General features: G+C 50.1%; 1 protein-coding gene across 1 annotated transcript in view; it reads right to left on the reverse strand.

Annotated features, from left to right (window-relative positions):
* LOC140420990 (ADP-ribosylation factor-like protein 13B) overlaps positions 1-7,385 on the reverse strand; it is a 59,512-nt gene extending 52,127 nt beyond the window's left edge. Inside the window, exons 1-3 of the mRNA XM_072505228.1 lie at positions 7,269-7,385; positions 3,992-4,126; positions 925-995 (exon numbers count right to left, since the gene is read on the reverse strand). Coding sequence (XP_072361329.1) covers positions 925-995; positions 3,992-4,050 — 130 coding nt within the window. The 5' untranslated portion in view covers positions 4,051-4,126; positions 7,269-7,385. The remainder of the gene's footprint in view (positions 1-924; positions 996-3,991; positions 4,127-7,268) is intronic.
* Between the last annotated feature and the right edge of the window lie 6,435 nt (positions 7,386-13,820).

Consider the following 13,820-nt stretch of genomic DNA (forward strand, 5'->3'; position numbering starts at 1 on the left):
ATTCGTATTCTTGAGGAGTTTATTCATTCAATGCAAGAAAATAGATGGCTGCTAATTTCTTTATAATTTGACCTTACAATTTTTGAATGACTCCTCCTGATCAAGGGCCAGAATTGATACACCCCCACCCAGCAGCAGGTTGGAAGTTGGGCAGGGTGAAGAGTGTAAAATGAGATGGGATGGTGGGGGTTGTCATGCCTGTCACTTTCCCATCACCACTGGTATTTTACCAGCGGCAGACCAACATGCCAGCCTCTCTCTGACCTGCACTCCTGGATCCTCCCCAAATATTACCACCCACAGGCTCGGAGCCACCTTTACTTATGCCAATTGAGGCCTTTAAGTGCCTATTTATTGGCCACTTGAGGGCCTCTGGCAACTGTGGCTGGTATTTTACCAGTGGTAGATTGGCACTTCACCAGCTGGGAAGGCTACCGATAAAATCAGACTGCCTTCCTGCAGACTTGGGTAGGAGAGTTCCTCCTGATTGAGCACCCAGCAGGAAGAGCCACCCCTGTTGTAAGTCCCCCAACCCTCACAATCAAATTCCTTTCTCTGGGCTCTGGTGAGGCCCAACCCATTTTACCTGCACTCCAGCCTTCTCCATCACTGCTGATCCAGGTCCTGTTGTAGCTCCTGCTGTGGCTTCTGTTCCTGGTACCACTGAATTGAAGAGCTGCTGGCCCTCTGATGGGCTGGCAGATCTTGGAGGCAGGACATCTTGCCTCAGCAGGACAGAAGCCATGACTGCAGGCAACTAATGGCCTGAACAAGTAAAATTGACTCTGAATTTCTGGTTGGTAGGGGGACCACCACTTCCACGTTCAAGATTGGCCAACATTTCTGAAAACGACTCTCTCAATAGTGGCAGAGAAATTTTTTTTTAAAGTTGTTTTTGTGCGCTTTGAGTAGTAATTTCTTTACCTTTCTGTATTCCTTTCAATATTGCAGTTTTCCCTGCATGGTTCAGCCCCAGGATCAGCAGAGTGACATTCCTGAAAATGAAATGAAGAAGCGCATAGACAATCAAAAGATTACTCAACATGGGCCACAAATTAGTGCCAAAAAATTAATACAACATCTGTAATAATGGTGCTGCACTTGAGTACCTCGAGTGACTGGTCACTGTCCTTAATCAAAATTGACATTCATCTCAAAATTACACTTTCATGCTCAACAGTATTTTTCCTCCAACAAAGGCATGTCCACTCAGTTGTAATTACAACTTTGTTCTAATTATACGTCCTGTGATTTTGTGCCTTATTTCCAAACTTCTGCCAATGCCCGGTTATGCTCATAACAGCTGGGAGAAGCATAATTGCTCTTTGCACCTGTTAGAACCTACCCGGATCCTATTGGTTGGAGACAATTGGATAGCCCATGAGGTATTTTGGAGTCCAATCAACTCAAAATAAGAAAGCAAATAAACTCAATGACAAATAAAAAGGGGTCGCTCCTGGTAGGGGCACTGACCAAAAAACAACAAAGTACAACAGAAACCTATCAACATCAAATCATAATGTGAAAAGAGGAGTTGATAAAGCAATCCAATCCCTGCAGTGTCCACCAGGCACAGGAGGCCTCGCGTGTGCCCGTGGACCCCACATGCTCCCTCTCCAGGGACACCCAGCCGCGAATAAAGCATCGGAAGAGGGGCAGACAGTCTGGCAGGACAACCCCCTCGGTCGCCCGCTGTCTGGACCTGTTAATGGCGAGTTTCGCCGGGCCCAGGAGAAGTTTCGCGAGGAGGTTCTCCACCTTTCCTGCCCCTTTCCACACCGGGTGCCCATAGATCAGTAGCGTGTGGCTGAACTGCAAACAAAAGTGTAATAAAAGATTTTTTAATAAACCAAAAAGAGAACAACCTAGGACATTCAACGTAGACATGGTTCATGGACTCCACAAGACCGCAAAAAATGGCAGAGCTCTTGGGCATCCGCGAACCGGTGCAATAGGTGATTGCACAGTATTGGTATATGCATCACCCTCCACCCCAGGTCCCTCAGATTGAGGGTGAGGACGCCTCCATAAAGAGACCTCTCCAGTGGGGACCTCCGCTGCCTGACGACACCGAGGCACACCAAGGAGTGTCTGGACAGCGGGTGAGGGCAAAGTGGTGGAAGGTGTGTAGCAGCAGCATGTACAGGCAAACTATCTGTGCAGTGCAAATAGGCATGGAGGGCATTTCCACGGGCGGCTGAGGGAGGATTTGGGACCAATGTGGAATTCCGTCCGAGCAGAGGTCCACTCAGATGGGACGCCATGGCACACCGGCACCTCCTCGAGACTGTATGAGGCCTTGGAAGGCATTGACCATGAGCTAGACGGACACAGCTGTGCGCTTAGTGAACTCCTAGGGTGTTATGGTTACCCCATGATGTATTATAGGGCCAATCAACTAAATAGAAGAACAGAAATTAACTGAGGGATAAATTGAAAGGGAACACTCCAAAAAAAAAGGAGCACAGCCCAAAAAGAACAAAGAGGAACGAAAACTTAAAAAACATTAAATCAATACAACCTCTGTGGTGCCCACCAAGCACAGAAGGCCAGTTACCCCATGATCCTTGAGGATTATGAGTTCCCTCAATGAAGGGGTGGGGTAATCATTAGCAGTGCAGCTGTATAAATAGAAGCTGACCAGTGTGGTACTGGTTAGAGAGAGAACCAGTAGTGAACCACTGGTACTGTGTACATACTGTTGTCAATAAAGTTACTTTCTGTTTGACTCTATAAACCCAAGCTGGATTCTTCATGGCCCTCACAAAAGCACCATTTAATTTTCCCTCCTCTTTCAAGGGCCAAATGCAGGGGATTGAGCATGTGTCTTCTCATTTTATGCTGTTACCCAATGGAGCACCAACAATGCAATGTCTTTGTGACACTGCCACTCTGCTCCTAAATCTGATATTAATGAGCATAAGGTTAAGAAAAATTTCCTGTTATAGAATTGTACAAGCACTGCCTGAAATTATATAATCCATCTTTTTGACATGGAGTTTAATTTGACTAATACTTGATTTATGCACAAAATCCCCACTTACTGCTGTTTCTGACTCCTCGTTAGCATAGTGTCAGAGCTCAGGCAGCAAAGGATGAACGTTTTCAGAGTGCTGGCAAGCATCAATTTTGATGGGAAAAAGCAAACAACGGTGCTGCAATGAATGCTGTCACTGCCTGCAACCCCACACCTCCTCAACCCAACTTCCCACCCATCCCCCGATCTACTTCCTTTGTCTCCGTGTGGCAAAGAACGATTTAAAGTTGTTCATAGAACATTCAGTGCAGAAGGAGGCCATTCGGCCCATCGAGTCTGCACCGACCCACTTAAGCCCTCGCTTCCACCCTATCCCCGTAACCCAATCACCCCTCCTAACCTTTTTGGTCACTAAGGGTAATTTATCATGCCCAATCCACCTAACCTCCGTCTTTAGACTGTGGGAGGAAACTGGAGCACCCGGAGGAAACCCACGCAGACACGGGGAGAATGTGCAGACTCCGCACAGACAGTGACCCAGCGGGGAATCAAACCTGGGACCCTGGAGCTGTGAAGCCACAGTGCTACCCACTTGTGCTACCGTGCTGCCCATTCTCTGATTCTCTGCGGTAAAGTTCATTGCAAAATGATTACAAAAGAACCAATTTATGTGTCTGAGTTAAATGCTGTGTGCGCTTAAAGTTAGAGTGTTGATATGAAGGAATGGAAGAATTTTCCCCTCATTCGGAGTCAAAATCAAGCTACCCCCCCCCCCCCACCCCACCCTGCCCAAACAATGTAGCTTCCTCCCAATCTCCAGGGACTGACTTTTGAAAGTCAGTCCCTGGATCAAACCATTCTGAAAATCTGTTTTCACGCAAAGACATCATGCTGGACTTTGTGGCTCAAAGAGTGTGGAATATGATGATTAAACTGTAAAATGGTGCATCGTTGTTTGGTGACACCTCTTGTAAGATGCCTTCCTTTAAATCAACAAGGCAGAAAGAAACTCACCTGATAGGCTCCTGAACTTTCCGAGCCCAGGTGCAGCAGTTTGTAATTAGACTAAACATGATGGAATCGCTGAGAGGTGATGGCTGGTCAGAACATGTAGACTGGCAAACTGACTGACTGACAGCTTCACAACCACTAGATCACAGGGCAAAAAAAACACATCAGGATAATGAGTTAAGATTGGAGCAACACAATAGTTAGGGACATTCTCTCCCCACCTATTGTCAAAGCATTCTTTTCTTATCTAGTTATTTTGTGTCTGGTCTGCTTGTGTCAGACATCAATCCTGATAGATATTGAGATGCCTCCCTTTACTCAGACTCTTGGCAATACCATTCCTGGGTAGTGAACAGGTGATTTAGAGGCATAATCCATTTAGCAGTGATTAACCTTCCAAACCATCTCTTCTCTGTGAAAAATGTTGGCCTCAATGTCGTATCTCTGAGAACAGTGCCCCTCAGATTGATAATCGTTCTGTGGAGAATGATGCTTTTAAACTCCCAGGGCACAACTCCAAAGAAACTTTACTGTTGTGCTGATCCTTGTTAAATACCAGTTAAATATTCAGGACATGATCTTCCCTTCCTTCATATCAAAGAATTTAGCACTCATATGTCCTGTAATATACCCAGATGCCATTGTGAACCAAATTTAAAATATCCAGACAGTCAGTGAATTACAAGGCACTAAAAAAAATTACCCAACATGTATATGGAATAGAAAACTCCTATTGTAGTCATTAGGTAGCAGGGGAGCCAGTTGTGTAAAGTCAAACTATTTTAGAAGGTGTTATATTTAGACTAAACCTTCTACTTCCCTGTCAGTATGCACCTCAATTATCAAACTCCAAAAAGTCCTTTAGTTATCAGCGTACAATGGTTCTATGAACTCTCTGAAATCAATACAAAACTGTACTCCAAATGAATAAAAGCATCAATAAAAACTGTGGTTCTGGAAATCTGACATAAATACAGAAAATGCTGGAAAAACTCAGCAGGTCTGGCAGCGTCTGTGGAGAGAAAAACAGAATCAACATTTTGAGCCCGGACGATTCTTCTTCACTGTTTATGATGGGGTGGAGAGGGGATTTACTCCAATCAATGTAATTCTGAGCAGTCAGGCTTAAAGATGAAAACAAATGAATTAGTCGGAGGGTCCTTTACAGTTTGAGTCAGCTTTTGTGTCTGATGAATGCTGTTGATCACAAATTGTTGCCCCTCACCAAGGTGGTTTAGTCAGAGATTCCCTCTCTCTTTAAAGATAATAATATAGTGGAGGAATCTCTTTCTGCAACAGCCAGAGAGGATAGTTACATTTTTCTTTCCTTTTGCTCAATGATTGGCACAGTTCTTCACTAAATTTTGCCATCTCTATATCTCGGACTCATAAACCAGCAAGGAGATGGAGCTAATTCAGTACAGCAGCAAGACGGTAGCACAGTGGTTAGCACTTTTGCTTCACAGTGCCAGGGACGCAGGTTCCATTCCCGGCTTGGACCAATGACTGTGCGGATACTTCACGTTCTCCCCCGTGTCTGCGTGGGTTCTTCTGGGTGCTCCGGTTTCCTCCCACAAGTCCCAAAAGACGTACCTGTTAGGTGAATCACATTTTCTGAATTTTCCCTCAATGTACCCGAACAGGCGCGAAGTGTGGCAACTAGGGGATTTTCTCAGTAACTTTGTTGCATTGTTAATGTAAGCCTACTCATGACACTAATAAAGATTATTATTATTAAATAAGAAGAAATTAAGAAAGTTCCAGCTATTTTGCCTTAGAGTTGAAAACAATAGCACTTCCTCACGTCTCAGCAATATTTCAAGGTGCTCCATATGGTTCATTCAGTGCCCTTTATGGAATGATGTCATGCACAAATGACTGTCACATTTACCAAAAGCAATCAGCACATTAAAATAAATGTGAACATAAGACCAGAAGATAAGCAATAGGAGTAGGTCATCCATTGAGACTGTTCCACCATTCCAGAAGATCATGGCCGAGCTTCCACGTCAACTCCACTTTTCCACCCTAACACCATGGGCGGGATTCTCCGACCCCCCGCCGGGTCGGAGAATCGCCGGGGGGGGGGGGCGGCGTGAATCCCGCTGGCTGCCAGATTCTCCGGCGCCGGAGATTTGGCGGGGGCGGGAATCGCGCCACGCCGGTTGCGGCCACTAGCAGCGCCCCCACCCCCCCCCCCCCCCCCCCCCGCCGATTCTCCAGCCCATGATGGGCTGAGTGGCCACCTGTTTTTTTGCCGGTCCTGCCGGCGTAAATTAGAGTAGGTCCTTACCGGCGGGACCTGGCGGAGCGGGCGGCCTCCGCTCTGGCCCCGGGAGGTGCCCCCACGGTGGCCTGGTCCACGATCGGGGCCCACCGATCCGCGGGCGGGTCAGCGCCGTGGGGGCACTCTATTCCTCCGCGTCAGCTGCTATTCCTCCACAATGGCCGTCGTGGAGATGAACACCCCTGCGCATGCGCTGGGATGACGTCAGCATACGCTGGCACTCCCGCGCATGCGCCAACACGCATCGGCCGGTGGAGGCCCTTCGGCACCTGTTGGCGTGGCGCCAAGCCCTTCCCCGCCGGTCGGCGCGGTGCAAACCAGTCCGGCGCCAGCCTAGCCCCTGAAGGTGCGGAGGATTCCGCACTTTTGGGGCGGCCCGACGCCGGAGTGGTTCACGCCACTCCTCGGCGCCGGGACCCCCCTGCACCGTCGGGTAGGGGAGAATCCCGCCTCATATCCTTTCATTTCCTTAGTGCCCACATATCAAGAATGAGTCCAGATTCAATGAATTACTTCAATATGAAATGACTGTTGCTTTTCAGTAAACATTGTAACCTTTCCTGTCGGACCTCAGCTCACTAACAGCATTCAATGACCATTCAGCTCTTGGTATTATTTGTTTCCCATTAGAGTAACAATTATTGAAGGAAAAAAAAGTCTGCTCAACAGAATAGTCTTTTTGTGATGGAGGAGAAGAACGTTGTTTCAGATAAATTAGTTACCCAGCATCCTTGCCGTAAAATTATTTGGGACACACTGCACACAGAATCATCTGGTAAATCACTGATGGATTAATTCTCCCAGTAAACCCCTCCCCCATAGAATAGTATTTATTCAACCACATCCAAGGTAAAGAATAACCATAATTAAAATCCTGAAGTACTTCATGGAACAATTAGAAATTCTGATGTGCACATTGGTGCATTAAGTGCTGTAGCTTATTTTTCAACTCGGCAAATGTACAACTCTAATTTTACAATCAAGTTAGCTCACCTGTTTAAACTGCTGCTGCACGGATAATCACGCTGAATGCAGTCTCATTGTTGATCTAAACAGAGCAAGAGGTGATCAACTTAGACATTCAAACAAATTAGATTAATTCATCATTTGGGATCCTTCGAATATTGCAGAAGTAATCCCGTTGTCTGTCAGTTCTGAAATTTTGTCCCAATCTTTTCCTGTTGTGCTGACTCTAATCCGGATTTAAATAATTCTCTTGTTAATTCCACTGGGGGAGGGGAGAAGGAACTTGTACTCGGGGGAGATGCACCCTGGAACCTGCCGTTTTTTTCTCTGTTTTTTTCTTTCTTTCCTGCTGCTGAATTATACAAAACATTTCACATTTGCTGTTGGCTGCATTGAAACTCGTAGATAGAGAGGAGTAATCACTCACATGGCTTTTTCCTAACTGCAAAGTGACAACTGATGGCAATAGTTTCCTGCAGAGATATTGCTGTGTACTGTCGGGGAAGCGGCTGGTCATTAGTTTGGATTACATATAGGTGAGATCACATCGCTTGACAATGGGTTGTCATTCTTATCAAGTCCAAAACGAAATGGAGCAAGGGGAGGAGGGTGGTGTAGGAACTGAAATCCTGGCTATGTTTTGATGTTTTGAGCTACTTTTGGCAATTAAAAATATAGAAATATAGAAAGTAGGAACAGGAGTAGGCCACCCATTCATCCCTTTGCCTCCACAACCTTCTCTGGTAAAGAATTTCATGGGCGGATTCTCTGTTTCTGAGACTAAGTGTTGATGCCGACACAGAATTTGTGACACATTCACGACAGCAAAACTGGTCCCACACTTGGATCGATTCAGCAATTCTGGAGGGGCTAGCACCAGTGCCAGGTGGAACACAATCAATTCCAATGAAAAACAGTGGGGGATTCGCCGGGTCCTTGATTTGACACTTGGGAAGCTGACAAGCTGCAGCCACATATACACATTGCAATCCTCACACACATTCATCCCAGCCAACAAGATGGCACTGGTTCTGTTGGAGCATGCCCATACAGCAGATGGGTCGCCTGGGGCCAGAGTGGATTGTGTTCACAGTGGGCTGTTAGCGGCCTGTGCAGCTGCATGGCTGCCTTGCCGTGCGGCAAAGATGTTCCATGTCTGTCCACCCCGAACCCACAGCTCACCTCCTGGCCAACCCCGCTACTCCCCCCAGCCCCGGCAGAAGCCTCCCGCCAGCGGCACAACTGTCAGCACACTATGGTGATGTTGGACCCTTTCCTTACCCCCTCGCTCTCCCTCAGTAGCCATGACACCGGCTTCACAAATTTTAAAAGCACAAGTGAACTGCACCATCTGGAACCCGGCCCATCGGAAGCAGAGCATCGCAGAGGCCCCAGAGAATACCGGGTCGGGCCTACTAATGACATGCAAACAGTGTTTACTGTACGTACATTCCAGACCACATTTAAAAAAAAAAATGTTTTATTGGCTTTTCTCATATTTATAAACAGTTGTGTATACACATTACATTTTTCTTGCCCGTGCTAATTTACTTAATTTTACAGAACGGTTTATTTTGTCCTTCATTTAACTAACTCTATGTACACTTCGTTGCCCTCTGGATCGGCCTATGATTCCGCCCCCCCCCCTTTCCCCCCCCCCCCCTCCCCCCCCCCTCCCCCCCCCCCCCCCCCCCCCTCCATTGGCTTAAAACCCTTCCTCTTCTCTTGTGGCTGCTTCCCCATCTTCCTTCCGCAGCCCCCCCCCCCCCCCCCCACTCCGTCACCCCGCCCCCGGGGTTGCGCAGTCCTTTGGTGTCATCAGCAAACTTGGAAATGTTGGGCTGGATTCTCCGTCAGCAGGATCCTCCATTTCGCTGGCAGCTCATTCACGGCCACGCACTTTCCGACAATAGGAAACCCCACTGGCCAGCTGCCGGGACGGAGAATCTCACTGTTGGCGGGTGCGCGCTGCAGAAAACATGTGCGGGGGGACGGAGGACCCCACCCGTTATAATTGGTTCCCTTTTCCTGGTCATTTATATATATCGTTAGCAGCTGGGGCCCAAGCCCTGATCCCTGCAGTATCCCACTGGTCACCACCTGCCATTTATTCCCACTCTCCTGTTTCCTGTCTATCAACCGATTCTCGATCCAGGTGATGGACCGTCAATTCACACGAGTCGAGTTGTAGAAGAGAACAGTGGTTTTAATAAGCTAAGACATATGCCAGCTTGTTGCTGCTCCCGCACTGAGAGCTGGCCACAGATCTGCCAATTATGTACCTCCGAGGGGCGGAGCCACAGGCGGAGCCAACAGAAGCATCAACACAACAACAGTAAGTAACAGTGAATAAGAACAACAGTGAACATATATACAGTGGTGGATAACAGCAGGACGAATAACGAATAACGGTAAATATATATAGTAGCAATACGTGGTTCACCACATTCACCCCCAGTTAAAAAATAGTCCAGCGGGGGTGAAGTGGACTCACAGGTTGAGTCTGATGGGAGGCATGATCTTCTGCCGTGATCGCCTCAGCCCCGGCTGCGGTGTGGGCACGAGTTGGGACCTTCGACTCCGGAAGTGTGTCGTCTGCAGCTTTGTCGCGATGTGGTGACAGAGAGGGAGGCGGTGTAGGGGCGGGGGCGGTGGTAACGGCCCCAGGGAGGGCTGCCGGTGCCAAGTCCCGCCACATTAGAGTGATGGTGATAGGTGGTGTAGGGGTGGGTGCTTTGGTGATGGTTGGAGGTGTAGGGGTGGGCGCGTTGGTGATGGTTGGAGGTGTAGGGGTGGGCGCGTTGGTGATGGTTGCTGGGGAACCTGCAGGTGCCAAATCCAGAGGAAGACTGTATCCTGCCATCAGTCGTGGTGTGCCACGTATGCATACTGAGGGTTTGCATGGAGGGGCTGAACCCTCTCGACCCGGGGGTTGGACTTATGGCTCCTCACGTGCTTCCTGAGGAGGACAGGCCCTGGTGTTGTCAGCTAGGATGGAAGCGAGACCCCGATGATGGACTTCCTGGGGAAGACAAACAAACGTTCGTGAGGGGTCTCATTAGTGGCGGTGCAGAGAAGCGACCGGATGGAGTTAACCATCGGGAAGGACCACCTGCCAGCAGGAGACTGGGAGACTTCTAGACCGTAGGGCAAGAAGGATGGCCTTCCAGACCGTCGCATTCTCCCTCTCCACCTGCCTGTTTACCAGGGGTTGTAGCTGGTAGTCCTGCTTGAGGCAATGCCCTTACTAAACAAGAACTGGCGCAGCTCATCGCTCATAAAAGAGGAACCCCATTCACTGTGGATGTAGGTGGGGAAATCGAACAAGGTGAAGATGCTGTGTAGGGCCTTGATGACAGTGGCCGAGGTCATGTCGTGGCATGGGATGGCAAAGGGAAAACGGGAGTGCTCGTCAACGATGTTGAGGAAGTACACGTTACGGTCAGTGGAGGGGAGGGGCCCTTTGAAATCGACGCTGAGGCGTTCAAAGGGGCGGGAGGCCTTCACCAGGTGAGCCCTGTCTGGCCGATAGAAGTGCAGCTTGCACTCCGCGCAGACTTGGCAGTCCCTGGTCATGGTCCTTACCTCCTCGGTGGAGTAGGGCAGGTTGCGGGCCTTGATGAAATGGAGAAGGCGGGTGACCCCTGGATGACAGAGGTCATTGTGGATGGCCCGAAGTCGGTCTTCTTACACGCTGGCGCATGTACTGCGGGACAGGGCATCTGGGGGTTCATTGAGCTTCCCAAGACGATACAAGATATCGTAGTTATAGGTGGAGATTTCGATCCTCCACCTCAAGATCTTACCCCGCTGTGTGTTATTGGACATGAAGGCAACCGACCGTTGGTCAGTGAGGAGAGTGAATGGCTTGAGCTTCCTTCTCGACAGAGGAGTGTCGAATCTCAGAGGCATGGAGGGTATGGGAAAAGAAAGCCATGGGCCTTCCTGCCTGGTTGAGGGTAGCGGCCAGGGCAAAGTCCGACGCATCGCTCTCCACCTGGAACGGAACGGACTCGTCCACAGCGTGCATCGTGGCCGTGTCAATGTCTGTCTTGATGCGGTCGAAGGCCAGGCGGGCCTCAGCCATCAGGGGAAAATGGTGGATTTGATAAGTGGGCGGGCCTTGTCCACATAATTGGGGACCCACTGGGCATAGTAGGATAAGAACCCCAGGCATCTCTTCAGGGCCTTTGGGCAGTGGGGGAGGGGATGTTGCAGGAGGGGGCGCATGCGATCGGGGTTGGGCCCTAGGACTCCGTTTTCCATGACATAGCCAAGGATGGCTAGTCGGGTTGTGCGGAAAACGCATTTCTCCTTGTTTTAGGTCAAATTAAAGAGTTGGGCGGTGTGGAGGAATTTCTTAAGGTTAACGTCGTGGTCCTGCTGATCATGGCCGCAGATGGTGACATTATCCAAATACGGGAACGTGGCCCGCAGCCTGTACTGGTCAACCATTCGGTCCATTGTTCATTGGAAGACCGAGAACCCATTGATGACGCTGAAGGGAACCCTGAGGAAGTGGCAGAGGCGGCCGTCTGCCTAGAAGGCAGTGTAGTGGCGGTCCTCCGGGCGGATAGGGAGCTGGTGGTACGCGGACTTCAAGTCTACCGTGGAGAAGACTCGATAGTACGCAATCTGGTTGACCATGTCAGATATGCGGGGAAGAGGGTCCGCATCGAGTTGCGTGTGCTGGTTGATCGTCTGACTGTAGTCGACGACCATCCAGTTCTTCTCCCCGGTCCTGGCGACCACCACTTGGGCTCTCCAGGTGCTGTTACTGGCCTCAATGATCCCTTCCCGCAAGAGTCGCTGGACCTCCAACCTGATAAAGGCCTTGTCCTGAGCACTGTATCGTCTGTTCCTGGTGGTGACGGGCTTACAGTCGGGGGTGAGGTTCGCAAAGAGCGAGGGAGGGGCGACCTTAAGGGTCGCGAGGCTACAGACGGTGAGAGAGGGCAGGGGTCCACCGAACTTCAAGGTCAGGCTTCGGAGGTTACACTGGAAATCCAGTCCTAATAAGAGGGGAGTGCAGAGATGGGGGAGGACGTAAAGTTTGAAGTTGGCGTACTCAACGCCCTGTATCACAAGGTTTTCGACACAGTACCCCCGGATCTGCACGGAATGTGATCCGGAAGCAAGGGAGATTGTTTGGGACACAGGGAAAATCTGGAAGGAGCAGCGCCTTACCGTATCCGGATGGACAAAGCTATCTGTGTTCCCGGAGTCGAAGAGGCAGAACGTCTCATGCGCATTGACCCGGACGGCCATCATAGAGTTCTTGAGGTGATGGGGCCAGGACTGGTCGAGTGTAACAGAGCCGAGCTGCGGATGACTGATCCGGTCGGCGGTCGCGGAGTGGTCCCAAAATGGCGGCCTCCATGAGTCGCACGTGGCGGGGGGTGTCGAAGATGGCGGCCAAGATGGCAGCCCCCATGGGTTGCACATGGCGGGCGGCGTTAAAGATGGCGGACAAAATGGCGGCCCCCACGGACTGCACGAGGTGGGTGACGCGTCAGAAGGGGGCAGTACCGGCAGGCATGATGCCACACTGCAGGATCTGTGAGCTTCAGGTCGGGCCTGGCAGGCTTTCGATTTGGGAACTTTAGGTCGGGCCAGGCAGACTTTGGCAAAATGCCCCTTCTTACCGCACTCGTTGCAGGTCGCGTTCCGAGCTGGACAACGCTGCCTGGGGTGCTGGCCCTGGCCGCAGAAGTAGCAGAACGGCAGCCCGGAGTTGGCAGGCAGGCGCGCGGTACAGGCATGGGACATGCCCTGGTCGGGTGATGGCCACACCTCCGATGTCCACGAGGATGCCGCGTGGTCAGGCGTGAAGGCATCCAAACTCTGGAATGCTACTTCTAACGAGGTGGATAGCTGTACTGTGTCCTTGAGGTCGAGGGCATCCCTTTCGAGCAATCGTTGCCGGATCTAACTGGACCGGACTCTGGCCATATAGGTGTCCCGGATCATGAGTTCCGTGTGTTGCACTGCCATAACTGCCTGGCAGTTACAATTCCTGGCGAGTACCCTCAGGTCACGCAAGAATTCTGCCAGGGCACTGACGCGCGTGGTAAGAAGATGTCGAGCGAACAGCTCATTCACCGGCCTCATGAACTGTCCTTTCAACAGTGCAACCGCCTCTTCATACGAGGCCGCGTCTCTGATTAATAGGAAGATTTTGTGGCTCACCCGAGCGTTGAGGAGATGCAGCTTGTACGCCCCGGAGACATCGTCAGTCGAGGAGTCGAGGTAGGCCTCGAAACAACTTAGCCAATGCTCAAAGCCTGCAGTGGCTTCAGCTGCCTGGGTCGAGTTCAAGTTGGTCAGGCTTAAGAGCGGCGTCCATTGTGATATCTTAGCTTATTAAAACCACTGTTCTCTTCTACAACTCGACTTGTGTGAATTGATGGTCCATCAATTTAATAAGCTAAGAAGTATGCCAGCTTGCTGCTGCTCCCGCACTGAGAGCTGGCCACAGGTCTGCCAATTATATACCTCCCCCGAGGGGCGGAGCCAACAGAAGCATCAACACAACAACAGTAAGTAACAGTTAATAAGAACAACAGTGAACATATATAC

The sequence above is a fragment of the Scyliorhinus torazame genome, chromosome 5 (genome assembly GCF_047496885.1).
Source record: "Scyliorhinus torazame isolate Kashiwa2021f chromosome 5, sScyTor2.1, whole genome shotgun sequence".
Taxonomy (NCBI): Eukaryota; Metazoa; Chordata; class Chondrichthyes; order Carcharhiniformes; family Scyliorhinidae; genus Scyliorhinus; species Scyliorhinus torazame.